The 23578-nt window shown below is 41.3% G+C and overlaps 2 protein-coding genes across 4 annotated transcripts in view; one reads left to right on the forward strand and one right to left on the reverse strand.

The window, feature by feature from the left end:
• The window catches only part of rpl17 (ribosomal protein L17), a 324928-nt gene that overhangs the window by 282776 nt on the left and 18574 nt on the right, over window positions 1–23578 (forward strand). The gene's annotated exons all lie outside the window — the stretch shown is intronic.
• Window positions 2279–7557, reverse strand: nefma (neurofilament medium chain a). The gene is made up of 3 exons (XM_072662509.1): window positions 6350–7557; window positions 4881–5005; window positions 2279–4682 (listed from the first exon to the last, which is right to left on the reverse strand). Exons 1-3 carry the CDS (start codon window positions 7385–7387, stop codon window positions 3149–3151), a joined length of 2697 nt encoding a protein of 898 aa, XP_072518610.1. The 5' UTR covers window positions 7388–7557; the 3' UTR covers window positions 2279–3148.

A 23578-nucleotide genomic window follows, 5' to 3' on the forward strand; every position in this document is an offset into this window, starting at 1 on the left:
AAAGCTCTCTGGTCTTGGGCATTGTGGAGATGCTGGAGTCTGACTGATTGAGTGTGTGGACAGGTGTCTTTTATACAGGTAACGAGTTCAAACAGGTGCAGTTAATACAGGTAATGAGTGGAGAACAGGAGGGCTTCTTAAAGAAGAAGTAACATGTCTGTGAGAGCCAAAATTCTTACTGGTTGATAGATGATCAAATACTTATTTCCCACAATAAAATGGAAATTAATTATTTAAAAATCATACAATGTATTTTTCTGGATTTTTGTTTTAGATTCCATCACTCACAGTTGAAGAGTACCTATGATAAAAATTACAGTCTTCTACATGCTTTGCAAGTGGGAAAACCTGAAAAATCAGCAGTGTATCAAATACTTGTTCTCCCCACTGTATGTACCTTAAAAAAAATCCTAAATCAATAGTCATTAAAATAGGAAATCCTGAACAACGTTTAAGTTGAAGTGAAGCGCTATATAACATTTTCTTGTCCTGATTAAAACTGTGGGGCCGCACCGTGGTTGACAGTAGTGTAGCCATGGTCTTGTAAACAACCCCTTTGCAACAAGCATTTTCTGTCAAGAAATTGGACTATGAATCTGTGTGAACACTGGATTACGGAGGCAAAAAGTTAAAATAAGTATAAAATAAGTATTGTGGCTAAAGCAATTAGGAAATCAAGTTGGTCATGTTAGCATTTACTAAGGTAAAGCCCTGTAACCTAAGTGGTTCAGGTAGTCAACAACTCATTTGAGAAACATCAGCATGTAAGCAAGCCATGTGTTACAGTCCTTTTGCCAGTGGTGTACCTCGTCTTTTAGACCCAAGCCTGGAGGTAACAGAAAAAAAACAGCCTGTACGATAACTCTTCTTTCTGTAGCCCTGCTATGGGATTCTTGTAGTGTAAATGCTAAGCTAACAACAATGCACATGAACATTCTTTAGCTATTCTAGATGAAACAGGAAACAGTTTTGACACAAATACACATGAATTGCTTGCAGTGTAACAGTGTGTCTTTTAATAAAGAGTCCTGTACAGAGCAGCCATTGCCGTTTTCCATTTCTAACAACTGCAGAAAGCTTGCTTAGTATTCACAGTCAGTGACGCATGTAGGACCTCCAGAAGCCTTTGGGTGCATCTCAATTGTGTACTGATTTCTAATACTAACTAGATTTTGAGTATGAAGTATGTAGTATTGATGAAAGTGTCAAAGTTAAGTATACTTTAATATCCAAGATATGTACCAGTGGTGGCTGAAGAGCCTGCAACAAGATATTTTGGCAAAGCAACGCTTCATCACTTCTTGTTAGTAGAAAACGGGTTAGGATGGTAATATTTTGTCTTCTAACCTGCGGAACCCGCACTATTAAGATTAGTATATAGTGTTTACCTTATAGAAGTAGTGTGTAGTGCACAGTTAGGACGTAGCCATTTTTTCCAGATGAAATTGGACCCACCCACTGGAAATTACAATGTGATGGGTCTTCACCTCTGCTTATGATGTCCCAACCAATGGGAGAGCTTGTTTAACAGTATTTACCAAGATACCACTGAGAAAAACAATTCCCACCTTAGGGGTTTCACAAATGTAACCCTTTTCTTGTCCACCAAAATGTATAATAAATTTGGAGTAGTACTGTAACATGTGTAGAAAAGAAAGATTCTATTGAATTAACATGAACTGAAATGCAAAATTTCTTTAAATTACAAAAATAATAGGCCTTCTCTGTGGCCTTAGACGGCCATCAGTGTTTACCATTGTATTATAGCACAGTTAAGGTTTTTTCTAGCTAGCTTGCTCACCTGGGTACTAAGTAATGCACAACTAAAGAGGCATTGATTGGTGATTAACAGGGCTGTGATGCAGCTGACAGAAAATCGATCCCAATTGTGACTGGTCTGCGGGAACAGGGTCTTCAACCGTCTCGTTTATTAACATATTAACATACGCCGCCACTGACTTTAAAAATGTTTTTTTTATAAGGACAGTCTATGTGTGTGTGATGTATGTGTGTGTAAATGAATGAGCTCAATGGAATCAACTTATTGGCAACCCTAGTACAATTAAACTGTGTCAGTGACAAATTCCCAGTAAGCATTCTACATGTGTTATGCATATAAGCCATTTTGCGTGTCAAGTTGCAGTTAAACTGTCCTAGTTATGTCTAAAGCAAATAGTTGATTATTTTATGTATGTTTATTGTACAATATTAGTTATTATGAGTGAATCTGACCATTTCATCAGTGCATGTAAAAAAAGAAAATGAAACACAGAACACATTTCTTTTATTATGATGTTTATTGAGCAAACGCTGAAATTCATCATGATGAATAAAGACATGGGATTGCAAACAGTAGCACCTCATTAATGTTAAGAATTTAAATTCAAGTCCATCCTATGCATACAAGAATGTATGTGTGCGCATAATCAGGTTTCTTTTCATTTGCACTCATAAGGTAAACATAATCAACGACAGTAAAAAGCATGTTTAAGGCTAGAAGTTTCTTAGTTGCTTTATGTACTGTGTGTATATGGTTAATGGGCTTATTGTACTGTTGTCAACCTTTTGTTTATAACTGAATTTTGTTGTTGGATTTGTTTGGCTCAGTTGGTATCCTCGCATTTGTATTAGTAAGGCTACTTATTTGGAACATAGATTTCTTCACAGATTGCCCTATAGCCCTACCCACGTTATTGTCAAAATAAGCATTGCTTTGACTTTATGCCACTCTCTCAGCATCCATTCATAAGCTGTGCAAATCTCTATAATACTTTCATACATACAGATAGTTTTTCTACCCCAAGGAGTGGGGAGCGTGCTCCCCCCCTGAGCTGGCATGCAGACGCCCCGTCCCCAGTGCCCCGATCCCCAGCTAGTGCACACTTAAAGAAAGATCTAAACCCACGAAACCCCAACCCGCATCTGCAGCAAAACCAATTTAAAGCTGTCACTCAACATGCATTTAGAATTTTAGCTTGCCGCATCTTATGGCTTCTCTCTATGCTTTTTTTTGTTTGTTAGATCTTGACAGTGGTTAACGTAATTAAGTACATCTTTATCTAGCTTTATGTTTTCTTTGCAATGTTAGTTCAGATTTGATTGCTAGTGTCCTCCTCAGCTCCTCGTCTCTTGAATGATGAGTGCTTCTTTACTCGGTTTCGGTCACCTGCTTTACTGACTGGGTGGACACTTTCTCCACTTTCTTGGTGGACACCAGCTTCTCCTGCACCATCTCATCCACCTCCTTCACTGTCTCAGTGACGGTCACAGACTTGGTGACATGTTTGGCTCCATCCTCCCCAGTGGTGATGGTCTCCACTGTCTTGGTGATGACCACCTTCTGGCTAGAGTCATCTTTGGTGGGGCTTTCGTCCACTCCGTTTGAGATCACATCTTTCTTGTCTTCCTCCTTCTTATCGGCTTCCTTTTGGCCTTTGTCAGCTTTTCCAGCATCTTCACTGGGGACATCTTTCTTGTCTGCCTTCTTTTCTTCAGATTCTGCCTCTGCTTCACTCTTTTTGCTGGCCTTCTCAGTTGGTTCAGCTTTTGGCTCCTCTGTCTTTGGGGGTTCTTTCTTCTGAGGCTCTGCCTTGGGTGCTTCCTTCTTGGGACTTTCGCTCTTGGGTGATTCAGGTTTTGGAGCTTCTTTCTTTGTCTCCTCTGCTTTTGGAGCTTCTGTCTTGGGTGTCTCCTTCGGGGTTTCAGTCTTTGGAGATGAAGCTTTTGGAGATTCTGCTTTTGGAGACTCTGCCTTCGGAGATTCTGCTTTTGGAGATTCTGCCTTTGGAGACTCTACCTTCGGAGATTCTGCCTTTGGAGATTCTGCCTTCGGAGATTCTGCCTTTGGAGACTCTGCTTTTGGAGATTCTGCTTTAGGAGACTCTACCTTGGTCACAGTGGCTTTCTCAGTCTTGGCTTCTTCTTTTTCTTTCTTGTCCTCTTTCTCAACTTCATCCTTAGCCTTTTTGTCCTCATCCTTTTTCTCTGCTTCTGCTTTGTCATCTGTCACAGCTTCGTCTTTCTCCTCGGCCTCTTCTTCTCCTCCTTCCTCTTCTTCAGCAGCAGCCTCCTCTTCAGCCTTCTCCTTCTCTGGTGAGGCCTTTGCCTCAGGTGCCTTAGCGCTTGAGACTTTCTCTTCAACCTCTTCTTCTTGCTCTCCTTCTTTGTCCTCACCTTCCTCAGCATCTTCACCTTTCTCTCCCTCCTCTTCCTCCCCCTCATCTTCTGCTTTGTCATCACCCTTCTCCTCTCCTTCTTCTTCCTCATCACCTTCTGCCTTTTCTTCCTCCTCTGCCTCCTCAGCCTCCTCAGCGGGAGCACTGGCGCTCACTTTGGCTTGGGTTGAAGCAACAACTTCCTCTTCTTCTTCTCCAACTTCACCCTCTTCTACCTCTTCCTCTTTTTCTTCTCCCTCTTCTTCATCTTCACCTTCTCCTTCTGCTTCTGCTTCCTCTTCACCCTCGTCCTCTTTCTTTTCTGCAGCCAGTTCTTCTGCCATCTCAGCCAAGGCCTCGTCCAGTTCAGATTTTTCATCCTCCACTCTGGTCTCCTCAATGATCTCTTCTACAAACTTGTGCTGAACCCTCAGTTTGGGGGGTTCAGATTTGACCTTGGGGCCTTTGCTGACGGCCTGGCGGTAAGGGAAGGTGCTGAAATGGGTTTCCTCTCCTTCAAGTAGTTTCCTACATGAAAAGATTAGGGACCATAACATATGTTTAACATAAACATAGGAGGCATGTGTCAGACATTATGCTAAGAAGTCATTTATAAATATGTTTATTTAGAATTAAATACAGATTCAGTCCCGGTATCCATCATGATTCAACATGCAGTATCGGTCTTAACGACTTGGTATGACTGTGCCCTTTACATTTATTTACCTGTATGCTGCAATCTCTATATCTAACGCCATTTTGACATTCAGGAGGTCTTGGTATTCGCGTAGGTGTCGAGCCATCTCCCATTTCGTACTCTTCAGCTCATTATCCAGCTGGTGGATGGTTTCCTAGAGGTGCAAACACAACATTGCCTTAACCGTGAGCACATAAAATAAGGAAAAAAGGAGATTGGTGGGGAGGGGGCAACAAGGATATAACAAACTGTTGCAAATGATATCATCCAAAGAACACAAAAACAGCCAAGTATGATTCAGCTGAGAACAAACAGCACAGCTGTCCTCCTAATGTCCCAGCTGTAACTGCTGAAGGCTTATCTTCATCTTTTGTGAATGTGAATTTGTGAATGTGAATTTATGGCCTCATCATCGACACAGTCTCATCCCTTTATGTTATGGTATCCCCTTTTTTGACGCAGCAGCCCTCCTATCTGCAGCTGCACTGTAGTGATTACGTAGTTTCAAGGGCATCTACTAAAAAGTGCTGGATAATTCATGTGAGTTCATGAGGACAGAGCTGGAGGGAAAGCACTGCAGTGAGACAGGGGGGGACTGCATAAGGTTATCAGGCTGCTCTCAACTCTCTGCAACATGACACCACTGCACTGCACCTCTTCTGTAATCTATGTTCACCTCTGCAGAAAATGCTGGCTAATACCCTATAGCCAGTGCTGCAGTGCCTTTTGTTATACACTGTTGTTTTATTGACTCCTTGGTGAAAAAAAGAGAAAATACAACCCTGTTATACATTAACATAAAGTGATCAAATATTCTCATAAGATGCTTATTTCACATCCTGTTCTTTTTGTAGAGCTGCAGATCTATATGCTGGGTATAAGAGGAGAGATGAGTAAGCCTGATGCGTCAGCAGTTTTCATTATGCAGCTAGGGGGTGCCTGCTACATTCTGAATACCCTTACTGTTGCCAATGAGATTTAAAAAACTTTAAAAATGTATGCTAAATTATGCACATTTAAATAAAATTAAAAAAAAATAGCAAAAAAATAGCAACAAAAATTAATGTCATGTTAAAATATGTTGTGTTAATTTGTTAAATATGTATTTATTATTGTACTAATTGTAAATGAGTGACTTATTATTTATTATTTAATAAATATTATTTAAAATATAATTTTCCAATGTAAACATAAATTAAATAAACTACATATTTTTAGATAATAGATCGTTGTAAAAAACTAAATCTGAAAAAGAAAAATACATATAATAAATATGTAACAACTTTTTATCAAATATTTAATTATAATATACACATATGTTAACACATACACACACTTCCAAATACATGCATATCTAACACCGTTTAATTTCGTAGTTATTAGTGAGAAAAGTAGGTAAATTAGTAAATTATTTAATTAGCAGTTATGCACAATATCAGTTATAGCTACTGTAAGTGTACTGCAAGAGATCGTGAACCACTGTGTGACTGTGTGTTACCTGAAGGCTGCCCAGGTCTGCGCAGTGTCTCTCCTCCACATCGCTCAGTTGCCTCTCCAGGGAGTCCTTGGTGCCCCGCACGGCCTCTAGCTCGACCGTCTTGGCCTGCAGCTGGCGCCGGTAGTCCGCGATCTCGTCACGCGCGTTCCTGATGGCGTCCTTGTTCTGCTCGGCCGCCTCGGTCAGCTTAGCGTAGCGGCCCATGAACCAGTCCTCCACCTGCTGCAGGTTGTGGGCGGAGTGGCCCTCCAGTTGCGCACGGATGTCGCGCAGGGCCTCGGTCAGGTCCGCACGGTGGTGCTCGCGCTTGTCTGCCACGGCGTGCGACGCCTCCTGCACCTGCACGAGCAGCTCGCCCACCTCTTCCTCATGATTACCGCGCACGAAGGCGATCTCGTCCTGCAGCGAGCGCACCTTCTTCTCCAGCTCCTGGCGCGCGAGCGTGGCGTCGCCCGCATCCCTCTTCAGCGCGCGTGCCGCCGCCTCGGCCTCCTCGCGCACACGCGCCTCGTCGTCCAGGCGCTCGCGGAGCCGCTGGATGTCCTCCTCCACGTGCTCCGTGTCCAGCTGCACCTGCGCCTTCTCGTGGTGCACCTGCTCGAGCGTGGCGCGCAGCTCACGCAGTTCGCGCTCGTACAGCTCGCCCAGCTGGGACTGCGACACCTGCTTCTGCCGCAGCGCGTGGATCTCGTCCTCGATCTGCCGGTTCTGCTGCTCCAGGAAGTGCACCTTGTCGATGTAGACAGCGAAGCGGTCGTTGAGACCCTGCAGCTGCTCCTTTTCGTTGGAACGCTTGTAGTCTGCGTCCGCCTGGCTCAGCTCCACGCTGTCGGCCGTGCTCATCACCGTGGAGCTGTAGGCTCGCGCCACCGGCACGTTCACGCTCCTCTTGTAGACGGCGGAGGACGCCGGGCTTGCCCTGGACCATGTCTGCGAGCGGAATCCGCTGCTGGGGGTCCCGCTGCTGCGGCTATAGCTAGTCCGCGTATCCATCACCCTCCTAAAGGGGCTTCCGATAGTATCTACGGAGAAACTCATCCGTGCAGATGACAGGGGGAGAAGGGGGGTGGGCGATGCGAGGTTCGAGGTGTGCGGCGTGTTTTTATGTGTATGTGAGTGTGCGTGTGTGCGTGAATATGTATGTATATGCGTGTAGTGGGAGTGTGTGTATGTAAGTGGCTCTCACAGCGCTCAGAATGATCGTGCCCGGACTTTATATAGTGGAGGCGCCGTTGCAATAAGGGAGGGGGAGGCAAATCTGACTGGACCATTGATCCACCGGAGGGGGAGGGACCAAAGAGGGATCAGCATAGTCTATTCTTCATTACTGGCTCAGCATCGTGGTCAAACAGAACACGTGGGGTGAGGCTATGTGGGTGGGTTCTCGAAGAGTGGAGAAATGGCACATTCTGCAAGAAGGAGAGGAGAATTTGTTGGTGTCACTGTATACCATGTATACTTGTGGACCTGGTATGGGTAATGTGAAATGAACTAAGAAGCAACAAATATAGATATGATTCAGTGATGTATATGATGATGCTTAGCAGTAAGGTCATACAAGTCAATCAAGGACGATGGCATGTTTCAGCACCTCGGACAGCGCCAACACGGGACCCAGGGCTTCCTAACTGACTCAGCTATAGGAGGGTCCTGACCATTTCAAGGGGAACACAGTATATAAAGAATGCTTGCTGAAATGACAAGCAGTCTAGATTGTTGGATGTTTCACTGTTTTGGATATGATCATATTAAAGTATGAATAAACATGTTGGTATTGTACACGATTTAAGATTCTGGAATGGCCTTTAGTGGCCCCTGGCACAAACATCAGAGTGAATAGACAAGCTGTGCAGCAAGACAACTAAAACATTAGCAGGTCTGGAGGCATAGAAAAGCATAGAAAAGGGAGGAAAATTCAATATTTATCTGCTAAAGGGGTAAAGCTGTGATGTCTGCCAATAGGGGGTTATCAATTCCTGACACTGTAAGGTGCCCAAACTGTTGCGCAGCCCACCCTGATGATTCTACAATCTGATGTTTTATTTTTCATGTTAAAAAAAGACTTTAAGATTTGCTGAAACTTTTTTGCCTTATGTTTGATTAATTATGTTTACCCCTTAACCCCTTAAGCAGCCTATGGTCCTCTGATGGGCCGAAAGTGTTATTTACAAACTTCAATTACCAGAGAATAGCCCCACCAGTTTGTACATAAGTCCCCAGTAGTTAGTGAATAATGCACCTTAGTGTGTAAATAAGAGATTCTGTGTTATTTACACACACACACACACACACACACACACACACACACACACACACATATATATATATTTACATTCAGGGTCTTCCATGTGGTGATTAGGTGTTTATCCTATCATCAAGAAATGTGAGTTACGGTGATGTAAAAGCTCAACCACAACAAGCCAGCTCAATATAAGGGAATGCAATGCAAAATCTTTAAAAATCCTAAATATTTATATATATATAAAAATAAGAATACTGTAAGATCTGCAAACAGGTATTTTACATGTTCCTAGTAGTGAAACAGATTATGTTAGACTAGAATATTTTTCAATTCATTGGTTTAGGTAACAAGACAGGACTCTTCAAGGACTCTTACAGTGTGGTCTATGGATATAAATGTCTATATATTTATCTCCCGTTCAGTATTTAACATTAGTAGTGAGTACAGTGAAGGAGGAACCTCATACCTAAGATGCCACACCTACAGACATGTATCTAATTCAACATAATTTATAACAATATGGGCATTAAAAAGGGTCTGGGTGGTTCATAAAGGCCAAATTGTCCTTTGTCTGTTATTGTATCAACTTTAATTAGAGTCAGCATGAATCAGGCTGGGGCGAGAGACAAGAAGATCTATCTCACTGAATAGCATGTAATTACCTTCTGCAGATGAAGAGTCTAATCTTGGCTACTTGAGCAGTCTGATGAACTGCAGGAAAGTGTGCTGTGCTCATTGTTTTTCATATATCAGACACTAAGCCTGTCGCTCTTATAAAGGCCTGTGTAGATGCTCATGTAGAGAACATTTTCATTCAAATAAACCTTCATTGACCTTTTTTTCCCATCCAGATGTTCTTCAAAGCGTGCCTTCTCTCAGGCTTATAATAACTCTCCACAGATATACAATATGATACACCAGCTTAAACTCTTCAGTGGAACTCTTCCTGTCTCTCCACAGAAACCTGAGGATAGAGGATGATAAGAACGATCAATATGACCTCAGTGATCCCAAAGCCTGCAGATGGTATTCATCAGAAAAGTCTGTAATCAGGTTTTTTCAAACCAGTCCTTTAATCCTAAACCTATTCCACCCTAAGGCTTTTTAATCAGTAATCATATGAAAAAAATACCAGCCAATTTATTGTAAGTTATAAGAGGGTCATAAACATTTTAAGGGGTTAAATTACTGCAGAATATTTAATAATGTTTTAAGTGTTCAAATGTATTCATAAAAATATTAATAAGACACTGTACATTAATGAATAGAGTGGTGCTGTTCTAAGTTGCGCTGGTTTAAGTGAATGTAATGAAGGTTTGACATGTCTGTATCAGCTTAAGTAATATAGTAAAATAGTAAAACTTGATATTTAATTTTAAAAGATATTGTAGTGATATTTGTATAATGGAATATATATATAGAGAGGAAGCCAAAACACTCAAACTAAACTATATTATGCTATATGCTATATGCTATAATCCATTTCCAAAACAAAAGCACCACTGGTCAGATGCCATGTAAATGCTAATTATATATCTTTTATTATTTTACCTGACCTTTACTGTAAAAAATCAGGCCATCGTAAAATGAAACAGTAACAGTTTTTGAGTCAACTCAGTTTAGTCAAAAGTTCCCTAATTCTCATTTTTTAATTTTTAGTTCTGCATCTCAGTTTGGTCAACAATACATTTTTATATGAGCCAACTCAAAAACATTAGTAAATAAGCTGCAGCTAAAATTGCTTATATACTGTGTTTCATCTCATCTTACAGTTTTTACAATGACAATGGCAATAGTGATTTAAGCCATTGCTGAGACTTGAATCTCATTGAGAACTTCATGCTTGATGAGCAGCTGTTCTGAGTAAATTCTATCTTGGATACTGAAATGTGCATGTCTTCACAGCTTAGAGTGGAGCAACTGTCTAACTGCCTGCTTGTTATTAGACCAAAAATCATATTCGAATCCCATGAACTCCACAACTCTCCATGGTCAAGAGTCTGAGAATAGAAAGGCAATCTCTATTGTGATACAGGGAGTCCTAAACTGCAGATATAAATAAACAGTAAACAGAGTGAAGAAGGAGGGGACTCTGCTTTTAGTTGGCCTGCATTTAAAAATAATTGTACTGTGTAGCAGGTCCATTTACTGCATATGAAGGCATACTGCTGTATGTTGCATTACAGTGCAGTGCATTCTTCTGCAACAGCACACATATTGTAGCAATCAACTGGGATTGAGTCCTGAAATCTGAAATGTTCAAGCCAAGGGCTCATAACTGGGCCAAAACAATTCAGTATAACTTACATAGCTTACATATTGGTTTGTTTATAGTAGTTACAGTAGTCTAAACTCATTTAAAATAGTAAGTGAATAATTTATAGTAGTTCCTAAGTAATAGTTGCAATTTAAAGGGTTTACGATGGTAAGCACTGCTTTTGGGTGCAACTTTAGGCACCACATTTAACTATTTAATTCACAACCACAGTCTCCTGTCAGTAATATTGAATTTTCATTCGTTTTACTGCAGTGTGATGTCATTGCAAACTCTTTGACCGCACTTGCTGCAGATAATGCAACCATGAGCTTTGCCAACAAGAACTCTGGAGATGTGAAAGCCTTGTGCAGACTGTATTTGTGCAAATTTGTTCCATATCCCCCTGCCACTCTGTACCAAAATAGGCACAGACTAATCATATTTTCAGCAGGTCAAATAGAATTAAAAGCTTTGACCAGTGCAGTTGAACCATCAGCAATACAAAGGGCAATGGAATTAGACATTTCACATTAATAACAGGCTTAATTCAGTTATTTCTGCTGCGGTTTTTCCATTGTTATCTTTTGGCCTTTGGAGAGTGTGCTTGATGCGCTTGAGAGCTCAGCCCAATTCAGCCTAAGCAGTCTGGGAGTGCTCATGCAGGGCAGTAAAAGAGGCTCCAATGACGCTGCACATCTCTCTGCTGTCCCGTGCGCCCCTCAGTGGCAGCTCAGTCTGCTCCGTCAGCCTCGGGTGAAGATCATTCCCCCTTTTAAATTTGTAAATCAGCCTGGCGGAAAGGAAGGCCGAGCTCAAGGTGCTTTTGTGGCTGCGTTGGGGTGGAGAGACTTGTTTTAAAATTCAGCACAGGCCTGCTCTAAGCACTGCAGAACACTTGGAGCAGTTTCAGATAGCACTGCAGCAGAAGCACGCCTAATAGATGCAGCCAGGCTCCAATAACGTTCCCTTGTCACGTGAGTTATTGCTACAATGTTTTTAGGCCAGTGAAACATATGGGCTCAGGATAAGCGTGACAGTGATGAGGTGAGTGCTGAGGGAGAGGCCGCTGATTTATTGCTGTAATGAGCAGTACAGGTTCAGGCACATGAAGCAGGATTTTGAGACAGGCAGTGGACACAAGGTTATGATAAAGAGACAGTAAGAGCATTCAGAGCTTATATTGTATCTAAACTAAACTTTCTCCCATAGTCTGACGACTTTGGTTTGGAATACACTCAGAATACATTGTTACAGTCAGTCTAAAATAAAAACTGACCTTTTTTACCTTCTTGGTTTCTGGGCTTGGTTATATTAAGCATAAGGTGTCATCTAATATCATTTAAAGGCCACATTTCTTTTTAAAATCATCCCACTGAGGTTCATTTATGGAATATGTGTGGTTTAATGTATTAAAAAAATACAGGGCCGATTTTCCAATCTTTTCTTTAACACGCTGTTGGCTTAGGGAAGCCCACTGGAAACCTCTTAACTTCAGTGTGGACAGGAGGGGCTGAACCAATAGGCTTGTATTCTATATATGGACTGTGAATGGTAGGCTTTATAACTTTAACTTTTTTACTTACTGAGAAAAATCAGGCCAGAAACTTGATGTACAGCAAGAATCAGTCAACAGTCCAAAAAATAGCTTTGCCAGTTTATTCAGAGAACCAGCTAGACAAAAAGGTTTGACGTATGAAGTAAAGGGAAAACGTTCAATCTCTAGATAATGAATCAAAGTCAAAAGATCAATTAAAATGGAACCTTTCAGCTTCCCAGCCAGAGTGCTTACTGGACTCTGTCTCCTGCCAATGCAGCTCTTAACCCCTTCCCTCCCAGGGGCTAGGCCAGCTTCTGGAGACTCCTTTCTGTCGACTATCTCGACAGAATTTATGTATTTATGCTATGTTTCTGCAACCTAGGACTAATCAATGAAAGTATAAATTAAGTTTAACATTCTTACAATACCCTATAACACTGTTTACATTTCCTATTCAATTGTGCAAACCAATTTATAGGTTTCTACCAGAGAAGAACCATTTATCCAGGGAAATAAATATTCAAAGGGTTATTACAGTTTAAATGGTTCTAAACAGACCCAAAGAACCTCTGAAGACCCTTCCCCATTTTAGAGGGTGAGGTTGCAAACAGAATGAGTCTGGGAAATTTCTTGAATGTAACCTTTCCCCAGTCATACTGCGAAGAATTGCTGGTTGCAACACAAGCATTCTAGGCCCTGTGATGAAGTACTGTAGTGGAACATGAAGCAGAGTAGCTGCTGATTCAAATCTCAGGACAATACCTTCCACTGAATCACCCCTTAGGGTGTTCTTCTGTTCTCTAGCCTCAATCCAAGTAAGATGCAATGACTCAGCAGAAATAAAGGCAATGTGTTGCTCTGCTGTGAAATACAATGCATTGATATATGCGATCATCTGTTTTTTTTATTCGTTTAATCTCAAGTCCTTCCTGGTGTATGGTACCAACGAACTGTACTCGCTTGTGAGGGCTGAATACTTTTCCTTGTTCATGTTTTATTCATTACGACAGGCGCAGTGAGGGAGGCTAAATGTGTGTGTGCATGAGTGTATGTGTGCAGGAGATAGAGAGAAAGATCCCTGCAGGACTGTAAGGTGGTGATGTATAGCCGTAGCCTGACTCTGGACCCCCCTGAGGCTGGCCTCTGGATGAAGACACATAATCAGCACATCAATGCAGGAGGCCAGCAGGATCATGCTAGCAGAGCGAGGTAACGATCCATACTATGGACAGCCTCCAGAACCCATTACACAGACCTGTGTTTGTAGGCATGCGATCGATCGGCCAAATAGTGCAAAAAACCTGACAGCTGGAGTAAAACAGACATGGCAACACACTGGTACAAAATGCTTCATAAGCTAATGGTCCCGAACGAACAGGGAAGGGTTCCTAAATTTGCAAAAATATTGTAATGTGTGGTCTGTATATTTCATCATGTTAAAAGAACATAACTTAGACCATCATATAAATCCTCAGAACCTTATTTCCTCTTTTTAACATAATAGTTTTACACAATCAGGAAACCCTAGCCCCTAGCTGCCCTTGGTGAGCATTAGTGTGCATTTTATTATGAATGGACCAATAGAAAAGACCCAGAATTACACTGGCGTTAACATTCATTAAAAGGTTCCTTCTCCAGTAATATCAGCATATTTTAGACAAATATAGACCAGGTTTTCATCTGGCAGCGGATATATTGTAATATGCAGTGATGAATCACAACCATTTGAGCTAGGCCTTGAGTTTGGACCATTATTCTTCAAACTTTATGGGATAATGAAATAATGAAATGTTAGTGCTAATCTAATGCTGGTGCATGTGAACTTTTTGCAATTTTAACATGGACATCTGTAGCTTATAAAAGACGTTGCATATTTTCATTGAAGTTTCTAGCAGACATTAATATGTATTTTGTCATGGATCTTGTAGTTTTACAATCACTCCTTCAGTAAAGAAGCCTTTCACAGAGCTGCTGCTCCTATTTTCATCAAGTCTAGGAGGTTCTGCAGTCTCGTAATACACTATATGTCCAATGATTGTAGACACCACTTTTAACGAAGCCATTCAGCTACTTTAAGTTGTTTAGCCCCTGTCCAGAAGTATTGGCAATAGAATAGGACTCTGCAGAGCAGATAAACCTATTGGCACCATGTCTAATACCAGCCGTGGGCTAGATCAGTAAAAAAAGACCCATTTCATTGAGCTGTGTTCTCTGTAATGTTGGTGCTCCATCCAATGCTTTTGGGATGAGTTGGGGATGAGGTCGAGTGGTGATCATCCAACATCCTGACCTCACTAATGCTCTTGTTGCTAAATGCATTCGAATCCTAACAGCAATACTAATAGTAATAGTCTTCCCTGGACAGTAGAGACAGATAGTCCAACAAAAACAGGATAAACTCTTTTCAATACCATTTTTAATCACAATGAATCAGCAGGTGTCTCAATACCCATACCACATCTGCACATATAGTGCACGTCATCACTGTTGGAATGAAACACCATTTCTCCAGAATAAATTAATTTTGGAGTTGTTCTGTTCGTCTAATAATGATAAAATGTTCTTCCTATGAAAAAAAGAGGTACAAGGTTATGTTCCAACAGTGATGATATTTTCAATATATGGATTTTGGTAGGGGTTGAATAGGATGGAGAGGTATTTTTAGATTGTAGTTTGGTTAGACAAAGGTGACTGATTAGAAGAAAGCTGAAGGACAGAGCAGAGCAAATGTGGGGATGTAGGTGCCCTGACCCAGACAGCCATAAATATCAACTCTTCCTGAAATGTCAGCTGTAGACTATCTTTCTCTCTCTCTCTTTCTCTCTCTCTCTCTCTGTCTCTCTCTCTCTCTCTCTCTCTCTTTCTCTCTCTAAGCAATGTCAGCCATGACAAATGTAAAATAAGCATTAATGCCATCTTATGATAATTATGTACTGAAAACAGTAGGGTGCAATATGCCTGCTGTTTGGCGCATAGTATAATGTCAATATCTCTTTCAGACACAGACATCTAGCTGTCTTGAATGGTGCTACATCTGCTTCCTTCTTGTTTCTGCCACTCGGCTGATGTTTATCATTATGTTGAATGATAATGAAATGTGATTTGCCAAAAAGTGAAGTCTTTTCCCTAAATCTGCATTCTGGTTGTCTCCTGTCTGACAAAGAAAACCTCTAGAGCAGCCCAACTCTCAGTCACAGGCTTTTACTTTGCCTTTCATCTATTCCCCAGTTAAGGATGATGCAAAGGTGCATTCAGTGTTGCAGTAGAGTCTGCTGGAGTGGGAATCAGGACATCAAACATGAGGATTCAGTGCAAAACCCTGTGAAAATCACAGGCAGTCACATAGTCTGCTTATTAAACCTGCGCACGGTCAGGGCTGACCGGGCAGCACTTCTCGTTCTGCACACTCTGGACACCTTCTTGCTTCAAAGAAATGATTTAAGGCTCCAGAGGGAGTGCTAGGCCTGAGCGAAGCTAATAGTGTTAAGAGGTGTGCAGAAGCTCTGGCTCGTGCAAGCGGCGACATTAGAGGCATTAGTCTGGGCCGGGGCACAGAGGGAGCGAGTGACTCACACTCGGAGGAGTGAGGAGACAAGGGTGGAGGCAGCGGTGATGTCATACGGTGCGTCTGGGTGGGAGAAAAGTGGAGGGGAGGGGTTACCCAGGATCTGCAGTTTATCTGCAATGCATCAGCAGCTCTATCCCTCTCTCTCTCTCTCTCTCTCCCTCTCTTCTTATATTTGAATCTGTAAATAATGCAGAGAATGCTGATGTTTCTTCAGTATATCTTTGAGAGATGCCCTGACATTTTGCACAAACAAGCACATTAGCATGTATCTCTAAATCCAGTCTCTTTTCTATGGGTTGTTCCCTTGATGGTCGAGTCATCCTCTTATGATGTTCCTTCTGTTGGGAGCCTTAAAAAGGCCTGAGCTTTGTTCAGGCCAAGCAGTCTTCTCTCCTGAAAAGCTGCTGTGGCCATCCAGAGTGGGACAGCTTTATTATTTTTGACCTTGAATCTTCTTGGCACGTTGAGGTAGATCTCAGAGCGGGTGGGCTGTGCAGTCATGTGACTCGGCTGACCAATCAGCGCGAGAGTCCCCTATCAGGTGAGAGTCGTAAACGAGGATGATCACATTAGTGATGTTGGTGTCAACACAATGTGCCTCTCATGAGACAGCAATACTTTCTCTCAGTAACTGAGAGCAGCCAGGGCTGGGTGACTTTCATCAGCAAAGAATGTGTTCATGTGCTCTATGCACTAGTTACTTGATGACATGGGTAGCAGTTAGTCACACTTTGTCAGTTAAATATGGATGGATTTTGTACTTTTCTTGACAATTGTTGTAATTTCCTTGATGATGATAGCAACCAAGTATATATGTCCATCCATCCATCCATCTACACTATATATTCAAATGTTTGTGGACTCCCCAATGCATTTAGCTACTTTAAGTTGCACCCATTGCTGACGCAGATGTGCACATGCACACATGCACACACAACTAGTCTACCACCTCTAGAGAAGTGCTGTCAAAAGAATAGGACTCTCTGGACCAGATAAGGTGTAAAGTAGATGTGTCTATACTTTTGTCCGTGTGTGTGTCCATCTATCCATCTATATGTCTATCTAGCTAAAGAAACGAATAGCTTCACATGTCTGTTCCTAAGCAGACAGATTGTGGATGTACTAGAAGGAGCTCTAGTGTACTACAAATAATTCCCTGGACAGGAGACACTGTCACTCCAACAAAAGCAGGATAAACCCTTTTTTTTATTTTCTTGGTTTCAGAAGAAACAATAAATGAGTAGGTGGCCGAATACATACCCAATCCACATAATCTGTGTGTTTGTTTCTCTGTCTATCCCTCCATCCCTCCATCCATCCATCCATCCACCTATCTGCTCGCTAGGTACAGAGAACAATAGCTTTATGTGTCTGTTTCTGAGCTGACAGATGCTGGATGTACTAGAAGGAGTCCTATTTCACACTTCCAATTTTTTACACTTTATGACTTGGTTCTTATTTTCTACTCAAGTACTTCTATTTTTTACTTGTGTCACCAAAGTAACAACATTTTACTGTTTAGGTTCCTCTCCTCACGCCTGCTGCATTAATACACATAACAGACATGCACACTGTAGCTTAACATTTCAGCTCTACCACCAAAGGGACCAAATGACACAGGGACTAAGCTCAGGCATGAAGCAGTTTAGATAATTTGTTCTGTACTGTAATACACAACCTTTATTAATGATGTACATTAAAATACGTACATTCTGTTTACAATACATGAATTATGTTTAAAGTAATGTATCAATGTACATTGTCCAAACTGTTAGATATTACTATTAGGTGCTTTTTGCTTCTGCAGTAAAGTTACCATTTCAACGACATATGCTGTTAGTCTGTTCTGCCACCTGAAATGGCAGGATTAACGCAGTCTAAAAGGGTGTCTAAACACTTGTGATGTGATTGGCATAGGGAATGGATCAGAAGGCAGAAGGCCTGCTCTCTGCAAATAGTTCAGGCATGCAGTTGTTTAATATAGCTTGAACTAATCATCTGTCACTGCATGCTACCGCATGACTGAATGTAAGTTTGGGGGTATCTGGGCCAGAGGAGTAGGCAGAATGCACTGAAGCATGTACCTAGGTTGGTCTGCTTATAAATCATTAATATTCACAAATTTCCTCTGTCAGTGTGCTTTCATGTCTGGATCAGTGGCTTTGCTCCAAGTTCCACTGTAGTTACTTTATTATCATTATATGTTTTTAGTATTATTTCTAATGCCATATATTGTGTCATACACTATGCTCACTTCCTGCACTGCTATTCATAGATTTTTAAAATATTTGTTTTAAGTAATTTTATGTGCTGGGATGATATTTAAAAGTGTATTTGATATGATATATTTAATTGATATAATAGTTTAGCTTGGTCCATTCATTGTTTCTTAAAGAGTGTCTAGAAATGGGTTTGATATGCTTATAATATTCTTCTAATCATGTCATAATGAGAAATATTAGATATATTGACTCAATTTAAGCAGCAAAAAGACTTTTTAACAGTGACTGAGGTCAACATTTGTAAACGCCATGCAAGAATAGAGCATTAACCTCAACAATTGTCAAACGAAGTACAAAAGCAGCTCTGTCTGTCTCTGTTTCTCTGTCTTTCTAACTCTGTCTGTCTGTCTTTCTCTCCGTCTGAGGGTCATTGAGGACATATTCAACTACACACACACACACAGGTTCTCATCTCCCTCTCTCCAGCCCTCCCTCCCTCCCTCCCTCTGATGGACTCTAAAAGCACCAATGCCTAAAAATAGCTCCACTCTCATCCCATACAGATAAATAAAAGCTAAGAAATAGCCTGGGGGAGATTATGAGGGGGGTTGTATATTGTTGAGAAGTGTTGAAATGTATCTATTCGTCTATTTCCTCATTTTCTCTCTATTACTGTTGCTCCTGAGCGGCTTTCTAGTGATCACTAAATTGACATTTTTCTGCAGAGTCACTCTCCTTGCCCTCTCTTTTTATGTCTCTCTCTTTTTCTCTCTTATTCCCTCTGGAGTTTAGTTCTGTTGAGCAGGCTCTCTTTCGTTCTGGCCTTTCATTGAAAGCCCTGAAACAGCATTGCAGAGAGATACATCATTTCTGTCATATCAAAACTCCATTTTTTATTTTCTTTTTATATAGCTTGGGCATCTTTGGCTAAATTATACATTTTGTCATTTTTCTTAAATGATAAGTAGTAAACACAGATTCTGTGGCCAATCACACAGCACATCTTCAGCAAATCCTGCAGTTACTTTGGCCACCTTACAGAGGCAGGACACCCTTTGGCAAAAATCACAGCTTGTTAGTACAATATTTGAAGACTTATGGTGATATACCTCATTTGCTAGTGATTTTCATCAGTTATGCTGCCCAAACTTCACCATTCATCTTCTTTTCTGCTTCTTCCTTGTCAGTGTCACAGTGGGTTCAGAGCCCACCTGAAATTTACTGGCCGCCAGTCGCAGGATACTACACTCTTCCATTCACTTACAGCAAGGAGAAATTTAGCATAGCCAATTTGCCTACAATGTGCATCAGAGCACCTAACGGAAATCCACTAGGACATAACACCACATTTCTTATAGACAGTGATTAGGGTCAATCCAACAACCTGCAGCACCATTCTGCTGCCCAGGTATTAATCATTTAGATATTTTTTAATTTTGCTAAAAAAATATTGTTTGATGTTCAATTAGCTACAGAAATTTCGTTTATGAGTTTATGACTTTGTTTAAAAAAAGACATCATTTGGCAAAGGGTGCCAAATCCTTTTTATAAGAAGATACATATAATATTTACAGTGTATATGTTTGTATATGTAGTTTTATTCATTCTGAAGAGTGTATATACATCAACACCTCAGTGGTTGTGTGCTCCTTTGGCTTGGGAAGGAGGCCTTAGAGTAATTTCCATGTTTTCCTGTTGTCCGGTAATGTTAGCAGATGTAATTTCATTGTTTTCACTGAAACCAGAGAAAGAGAATCAATTTGCACGGCTATACCTAACAAACCTTGCAATGCGATATGGCCAGCGTGCCTGCACACCTGCTGGTGCACTTAAGAGCTTAATTTCTGATCAGATGTATTCAAAATGCTGTAATATGTAGAAAAACTTCTGCTGTACAGGTCTGGATCCACAACGAATCATGATTTGGTAGCATGATAGCACCACAAGAGTGCACAATACATGATTTTGCTTAATACCAAAACCCTGTCTTGTATCATATCTCATTTTATACTGCACAGCATTGTGTAGTGCTTTTATACAGTATTCTTGGTTTTGTATATCCCTCTAATGTATTCACTATAATGCATTTCTGTCTGTCTCAAATATACCGATTAGCAGAGAATGCTTAGATTCTCTGTTGTTGTTGATGTTTTGAGTGTTGTGAGATGCTGTTTTTCTTGGGTTAATATCTACAGTGTGTGTGTTCTCTGTGTCCTTTGCTTGTTAGTGGTGGTATCAAGAGAAAACATCTCTAGTCTGATCTCCAGTGCCTGCTAATCCTCCTCTCTCTAATTAGACTTTACACACAGGCACAGACAAATCTCACCAGGTGTTTTTCTCACTGGATTTGGAGTGTGGTGTGTTCAATTGTGCTTTGAATTGGTCTCTAAAAAGAAATGTTGAGCCTATACTTTAGCCTTTTTAGCTTTAACTTTGAATTAAAAAGAGCTTGAGAAATATCTGTGCAGTTGCTATAAAAATTACTAAGAATATTACTTGAGTATTTTAGAAGATTTAAGTTGCGGGGCACATTTGGCCCAAAATCCCTGGCAGCACCCCTGCTGTAAGGCTTCTGAATGAATAAGAGGATGCTACTCTGACCTATGCTAGCTTTATGCCCAAATATAAGTAGTGGGTAGAATAAAACCAAAACAAGAAGAGCTCCAGACCATGTTGGTCCGTCGTGACAAAACCTGTACCCTTGAAAAACTCATGGAAACTTGGATCAGGTTAGACAATTTTCTCAGTAAACAGAGCAGAAAGCCTAGAGCTGTCACTGCCCAGTTGCACTAATCCTCCTCCTGGACCCATGCAGCTGGGAAGCACTCCCTTATCCAGAGTAAAGTCATGAATCAGGAGTGAGAAGGGGATTTTGTTTGTATTGTGGAGGATCATGCAATCGATCAGTGTCCCCACCGACCACTCAGAAAAGAGTTATTGAGCCCACCGCCTTCCAAGAACCCAAACCCTGTTTAGTCAGGTCTTCAAGCATTATGGAATCCCTGAGGACATTGTCTCAGATCAGAGTTGTCAGTTCACCTCAAGAGTGTAGAAGACCTTAATGGAAAGATTGGGAGTGACAGTAAGTCTGGGTACAGCTCCCAAGCTAATAGACAAGTGGAAAGAGTCAATCAGAAACTGGGCTGACTGTTATGCACCTACTGTCATGACCAGCCACTACATCGGACATTTTCTCACCTGACCAAAGTATGCTTGGAATTTCATCCACCACTCTTCCACAAGTATGACTCTTTTTCAGTGCATTATTGGTTACCAACCTTCCTTGGACCTCGGAAACTTGTGTATGTATGATGTGTATGAGCATCTCATACTATTCTGTATTTCTTCTTAGGCCGGTGATTCCTGGTCCCCTGTCTAGCCTCTTTAAGTTAGCGGTGCACTGGAAGGGGTACAGTCCTAAGGAAGTGGTGTTGGGTTTTGTCTGGCAACAATCTGATCTCAAGCTGTTACAAGGGTTCCACCCTTGTTGCCCAAATCACCCTGCTCTGCAAGGGGACTATCCCCCAGGGGGCGGCATTGAGTGGTTGGGGCTGCTCATTTGGTGGGGGGAGGGGGTTACTGTCAGACACGCCTCTGTGTGCTACTTCAAGCTCCCATGCTCAACTTCGCTGGTCTACTGATCACCGACCACGCCCAGCACACCTGCTCTCTAATATCTAATATGTCTCAGGGTTTAAATACTGCAATGCTTCTCGTTCACACCCATGTGTTGAGCCTATCATCTCTGTGTTTTTGCCCTTTGTTTGTACATAGACCCTGATTTTGTCTCTGCCTAAGAGCTGCGCCAATTAAAACTCCTGCCTGCAATTGCACTCAGGCCTTGTCTTCCGTCTTGCATGGATTTAATAAACTGGGATTAATTACATAAAAAGTGTTTACAGTGTATACTTAACATCTGTATTGTATTAAAGTATAATACAGACATCATAGACAAGTATAATTGAGCAATACAAGTGTGTATGTGTAACTGATCACAACTGACATCATATTGTCTGGGGCAATGTTTCCACTGGCCTTGCATATAAGCAAAGAAAATGCAATGCAGTTGAGGAGGGAAGGAGGGTTGTACTGCTGCAGACTTCTTGGTGTGTGTATGTGTGGGTTGTGGGCGGGGGAGTAGGTGGGGTGGGGGTGGAGAGAGAACTCAGTCATTAGTTATCTAAATTATGACCCAGGCAGATGCAGTAAAATACTAGGACCAGAAAGGGAGAGGAAGGCTTTATTTTCACACATTCAGTTTGTCTTCGTCTCTCTGCAGATGCAGAAGGTGGAATCTAATCAGAGGCTGTTATGTAACTCTGTCGCACTCGCACCTACAGGCTCAGATATACGAGTGTGATTACATTTATGGCAGAATAAGGCTTGTCTCACAGCGGCATAACTTACCAAGTGCAGTCACAGGAGCCGACCTGAGAAAGATAAGAGAACACAAGGAACAGAAATTGGAACATATGCGCTGAAGTGTGGTGTGGTATAATGGTGTGAGGGCAGCATGGTCAGAAATAGTGTCAACTCTCCAATAACCATCCTAACAGTCAAAAAAGGTGTGGCTTCAGAGTGGTGCAAGCATATATTTATATGTGTGTGTGTGTGTGTGTGTGTGTGTGTATGTGTGTGTTACTGGTTGCATAATGTATATTCATGTGTCAGCTTTCACCTGCAGAGAATCCATGAATTTATGTATGTGGGCATGTGTGTGTATGTGTGTGTGTGTGCTTTGTACAACAGCACACTTAATCTGGCTGTTTACTGCTATTAGGTGCAGTGCCATTAAAACTGAAGAGCGTAACTGAGACCGAGACAGGCTCTGTAAACAGTCGTTGTCGTTTAGCTGCAGGTATAAATGCAGTGGTAGAGAAAATGAGCGTCAGTCTGAGATTCATGTTCTCCTCTCTCATCCGCAACTGCATGAGCCTCACCCTGGCCTTCCAGTGCTCCCACAATGTTGATGATTCAGCCGAAAATGCAATTGACACTCCTTTACCCTTCCCCTTTGACAGAGTGTTTATTTTAACCGGCATAGCTTTTCTAGCTTTTACAGTAAAGGTTTAACAGCCCTGGAAACACACAGACCAATTGCACAAGTGCACATATATCTCACGAGACCTTTGCGATTATTAAAAGCAGTATCTAATGTTGGAGTTTGCCGCTTTATTTTATGCAGATTTTTTTCAGAAGTAATGTTTTATTTTTACATTTTACTTGATTGAGTAAATTACATTTTTATTACAAACAAATGTAACAAATTTATTGCATTTGTTGTTTATAATTCATCCAGTTCAGTTTGAAAACCATCAATAAATATTGCTGAAATAATCTTCAATGTAATTGGACTTAAAATTATATGCAATTGTTGACTACATACAATTGTGATATAACTAC

Source organism: Salminus brasiliensis, chromosome 18 (assembly GCF_030463535.1).
Source record: "Salminus brasiliensis chromosome 18, fSalBra1.hap2, whole genome shotgun sequence".
Taxonomy (NCBI): domain Eukaryota; kingdom Metazoa; phylum Chordata; class Actinopteri; order Characiformes; family Bryconidae; genus Salminus; species Salminus brasiliensis.